Below are 5274 nucleotides of genomic sequence, written 5' to 3' on the forward strand. Positions count from 1 at the left end.
TGACCTTCTCCCTGGGGGACGGACAACAGAAAAGTGGGTGAAGGGAGACGTCAGACAGAGCAAGATATGACAAAATAATTATAAAGTATCAAGGGTTCATGAGAGAGGGGGGAGGGGGGAAAATGAGCTGATGCCAGGGGCTTACGTGGAGAGCCAATATTTTGAGAATAATGAGGGCAACGAATGTACAAATGTGCTTTACACAATGGATGGATGTATGGATTGTGATAAGAGTTGTATGGGCCCCCAGTGAAATGATTAAAAAAAATCTTTTTCTAGTAACTATAAGCTAAAAATAAATAAACAAACAAACAAATAAATAAAAGGTAAACGATCACACACACACCCCAAAAAAGAAAGGGAATTCCTTAAAGAAAAGACTAATCATCTAAGAACTTTGATAGAAAATGGAAAAGACTTGATAGACGAGGACTAGTGTTCTGAGATTTGTGTTATATAGGTGGAATACTTGGTGAAGAGCTTTGAAACAATTGGCCAGTGGTTCTCAGCCTTCCTCATGCTGCGACAATCCTCATGTTGTAGTGACCCCCAACCATAAAATTATTTTCGTTGCTACTTCCTAACTGTAATTTTGCTACTTTTATGAATCATAATGTAAATATCTGATATGCAGGGTATATTTTCATTGTTACAAATTGAACATAATTAAAGCATAGTGATTAATCACAACAATATGTCATATATTATGAAATATTTCTTTTGAATTACAAATAATAGAAATTTGCCTGGAAGCATTGAGTAGCATGGGTAACAGTCTTCATGCCAGGTACTCGTATGTGTGCATATCTGCATGTGGGCGGACCTGCTTAGAGACAGAGGGAGGAGCGGTGTCTCGGGTTCCTAAGACCATTGAAAATATGTGTTTTCCCATGGTCTTAGACGACCCTTATGAAAGGGTCATCCAATCCCCAAAGGGGTCGTGACCCACAGGTTGAGACCTGCTGCAGTAGACTAAAAACAGGTTGCAGGAGAGTAGCAAGGGTTTATGGTATTGTTTTGAATTAAAAGACTGGTTAAGCTCTCAAACCCACCAGCTATTCTTTGGGAGACAGATAAGACAGACTGCTTGGGTAAAAATTGTGGCTTTGGGCACTGTATATGTGTCTAACCTTCCCTCTAGGGTTACTGTGATTTGGAATTGATTTGACAGCAATAAATTTGAGGTTTTTTGCTTTTAAAAGTAGGGGAATTGAAAGGAATAACTAGGCCCAGATACAGGGAGGTGAATGAAAATTGCCGTGGCACCTGCATATCCAGAAAAACCAGTTGCTGTTGAGTGACTCTGACTCATCCTGAATCCATGTTTGTCAAAAAGAAATGTGCTCTGTAGAGATTTTGGAAGTAGATTGCCAGGCCTCTGAGTGGAGTCAAACTACCAGCCTCTCAGTTAACACCATCCAGACTCAAGAAACGGTTTCTTAGAGAACTCCCAGAGACAGACTAAGGTATCTTCCTGAAGCTATTTTAATACCTGCTCCAACCTCACGAGGCTTTTATGGAGTAATGAAAAGGCTCAAAGAGAATTAGCAGAAATAGGAAGACTAACTTTCCTTGTCACCAAGTGCGTTCTGACTTGTAGCAAACCCATGTCTTCTCTTGCAAAGCAACTGGTGGGTTTGAATTACTGACCTTGTGATTAGCCCAACATGTAAGCCACCAGGGTTCCTTAGAAGACTAAAGGGAAACATAATTCATAACGTGAGCCCCACCCCCAAGAAAAAAGGGAAACTCCACTGAGAGAAGCTTTTGTAGTACACATTTTTCCTGCTAGGCAGGAAAGGATCGAGCAACTTTCTCTGAGTTAGTACACCCAGTGGCATCACCTGGAAATGTTCTCGCTGGTCACAGTGAATTTTAAAGCTGTTTTGCTCAGACCTCATTTTTTGTGGTGACTAATTTAAGAAAATAGTGTGCTGCTGTCAAATTTTGTTTCCTGCTCCGGAAAAAATGCCACAGAAATTGTTGTAATGTTGAACATAGCTTACAAGGACAGTGCTATGGGAAAAACTCAAGTGTACAAGTGGTTTTCCCATTTCAAAAAAGGTGAAATGTCGATTGATGACAAACCTTGTTCTGGATGTCTAGCAACTTCCTGGATGGATGAAAATGTCAACTCATAGTGCATATATATAGAGTTCGTTCCACCAGATCAGACTATTAATTAAGCTTTCTATTTAGAGGTTCTGAAAACATAGTGTAATTGTGTGGTACAAAAAAATATCTTATTTGTGGCAGATGGTGGACCGGTTTTGCCACCAAGACAATGTACCTGCTCACACATCCCTCATTGCACGTTTTTGCCAAAAAGCAGCATGCCTCTCTTGCCCACACCCCTGACTCATCTGACTTCACTCCTTGCAACCTCTTTTTGTTTCCACGAATGAAGAGGGCCGTGAAAGGACAGCGATTTGACTCCATAGAAGAGGTGAAGAAGAAAAAAAACGAGGGAGTCAAACAGATGCATTTGAAAAATGTTTCCAAGAATGGAATCGCAGATTTAACAAATATATTAAGTGTAATGGAGGGTACATTGAAGGTTATAAGGTTGTTTTGTAAAAAAAAAATTAAATACACAGCTTGGGGGGGCTAGGGAATTCCAGGGTTTTTTTGGGAGGGTACCCCCTCATATACTAACCATTCCTTACACAAATGAGATTGAGTACAATTTTAAAACAATGTGATATTAAAGATGTTCTACTGCATACTTATTTAACATACCTTTATAACCACCATAAATAAAGTGCACTCAACTCTTGTGCTCAGAATCCAGAGTATATTGACCCTTCACGAGAAGAAGAAAGTGGTTGGGTTTCTTTTGCTCTAATACTCTTTACCCTGTCATCTCACTTAGTGGTAGAAGATGATGAAGATGACTTTCCAACAACACGCTCTGACGGAGATTTCTTGCATAATACCAATGGCAACAAGGAAAAGAGTAAGTAATCTATTTTTCCCTTTAGTTGGATAAAACACACTTTCTAAAGTCAAAAAATAATCCACTACACATCAAAGAATAATTACTTAATTGAGTAAAAATTTTAAAGCATTAGAACTGCTGGCTTCCAAGTGAGAATTTCTCCTAGGAAATGTACTTCCTGAGTTTAAATAATGGCCACTTAGTAGCTCACAATTATTCTGAATTCTAGACATTAGCCTATTTCTTAAGCAGCATTTGTTATAATAAAATTCTAGTACTGAAAAGGATGATGAAGGGAAATAATGTAATGGGACTTAACTTGAATGTATTTTTTTGAAGTATATCTTTTTTCCTTCCGTTTAACATTCGTTTCTCTCCACTTGAGAAACTGGTGTTGAAAAATACATAATTCAGATTATTTGAGGAAAATTACTGAAATAACTATGCTGTCATAGCATAATGTTTATAGATCCTGGAGAAAGATCATTTATTTCATAGACTATTTGAGTCATTGATGTTTTATTTATAATGGCTAATTCTGACTTGCTCATTGATAACCTGTCATTCGAAGTCATTGTTCTTCTTTGGACATAGTCTAAGGACAAACAACACTTGGTTCCTAAAAATATTTTGTTACAAATAAGACTTTGTGGACAAGATAATTTCATCTAACTATACTTACTTTGACTTATTATACTTATGAAAAATATGAAGAAAAATCAGTGGCTGTAGCATATTTTCACTTAAATCTTAATTTTTTTTCCTTTTTTAACCAGAAATTATGAATTGGATGAAGATTTAGAGTAAATTAGTTTTCTTTTCAACAAATTTCTATACATTTTTGTTCTCTGTCATTGATAATATAGAAACATTTACCAAATCTACTGCTTCCCTTAACTGTTCCCTTTGCCATTCTGCCTCCTTTCCAGACCCTCTGAACTTTGCCCTTGGGTAAATATTGCCCTTTTCATCCAAGTGGCTGATATTCTAAGGAGTGTATCTCCCTTGTATTACTGTTCCCCTTTTAGACCTATCAGTTATTTGGCTGAAAACATGCCACAGTCATGACTACATCTCTCTCAAAAGTTACATGGAACCCTTTTGTGTACTACCTCTCTTCTCCCTTTCACCCCACTCCCAAGTAGCCACTGATGTGTTCTCTGTCACCGTCGATGGGTGTGTCTTTTTCAGGAGTTTATATAAAATAAATGGAATCATGCTTACATATGTCCATTTTGGCTGATTTTATTCTTCAGTTTGAGATCCATGTGTGATTTCACATATCAGTAATTGATTCCTTTTCATAGCTGAGTAGTATCCATTGTATAATGTGCTACAATTTATTCATTCGTCTGTTGGTGGACATTTGGGCTCTTCACAAAGTTTGGCTGTTACAAATAATAAAGCTACTATGAGCATTTATGTACAAATCTTTGTATGGGCGTTTTACGTTGATTTTTTAAGTTGAAAGTAGTTGTATTTCATTTATAAGGGTTCTTTTGGAAGGTTTTAAAAACAGCTATAACTTAATGCTCTCTTGTTTATATTTAATCCAAGGCTGGAATTATAAATATTAGAAGCCTTATGAGCTTTGATCTTACACTTAAATTTGGAAATCATGCTAAAACTTTATCTTTTCAATTCTCTGGTTTAACTGCAGATAATTTCAAAATGTGTTATTAGTTGTTGCCATACTTTAAGATGCCAAAATGTTGTCCTTAAGAGTGTATGTCTCCTACCACTTGCTTCACTGGGTGCAGCACAGCAAATCAATTTCAGAAAATAGAATACAGATAAAAGGACTAAAAGGATATATGCTGCTACAGCTGCTTTGCGTACAGAAGGTATAAAATATGGGTCCACAGGAGGAAAATTGTAGTCCAAATGACTTTCTAGTTTTCAAAGCATAATTTTGAAATTTTGATGAAGAATTAATTTACCTATTAAAAAGATTTTAAGTGATTAACATTCTTTTTCAGTATTTCCTCATGTACCACCAAAAGGGATTAATGGTATAGACTTTAAAGGAGAAGCAATAACTTTTAAAGCAACTACTGCTGGAATCCTGGCTACACTTTCTCACTGTATTGAACTAATGGTAAAACGTGAGGAAAGCTGGCAAAAGAGACTGGATAAGGTAAGACTAGTTTTTCTCTTATTTTTCCCCCGCATCAAAATTTCACATTTTGTTTGTTTTGTAATTTGTAAACATTTTATTGTATATATTGATTGAAACATTGCAGCCAAATTAACTTCTTAGAAAACAGTGTGTCTGGATAAAGGAAATAGCAGTGGGTATTACTCCTGAAACTGTAGACTTCTTAGGCTCATTTTCC

General features: G+C 36.5%; 1 protein-coding gene across 1 annotated transcript in view; it reads left to right on the plus strand.

The window, feature by feature from the left end:
• Positions 1-5274, plus strand: part of CERT1 (ceramide transporter 1) — a 136758-nt gene that overhangs the window by 95021 nt on the left and 36463 nt on the right. Inside the window, exons 6-7 of the mRNA XM_045285219.1 lie at positions 2873-2956; positions 4918-5084. Of these exons, the coding sequence (XP_045141154.1) occupies positions 2873-2956; positions 4918-5084 (251 nt within the window). The remainder of the gene's footprint in view (positions 1-2872; positions 2957-4917; positions 5085-5274) is intronic.

This window comes from Echinops telfairi, unplaced genomic scaffold (assembly GCF_000313985.2).
Source record: "Echinops telfairi isolate 266 unplaced genomic scaffold, ASM31398v2 ScPeMD7_7469;HRSCAF=8507_1, whole genome shotgun sequence".
Classification (NCBI taxonomy): Eukaryota; Metazoa; Chordata; class Mammalia; order Afrosoricida; family Tenrecidae; genus Echinops; species Echinops telfairi.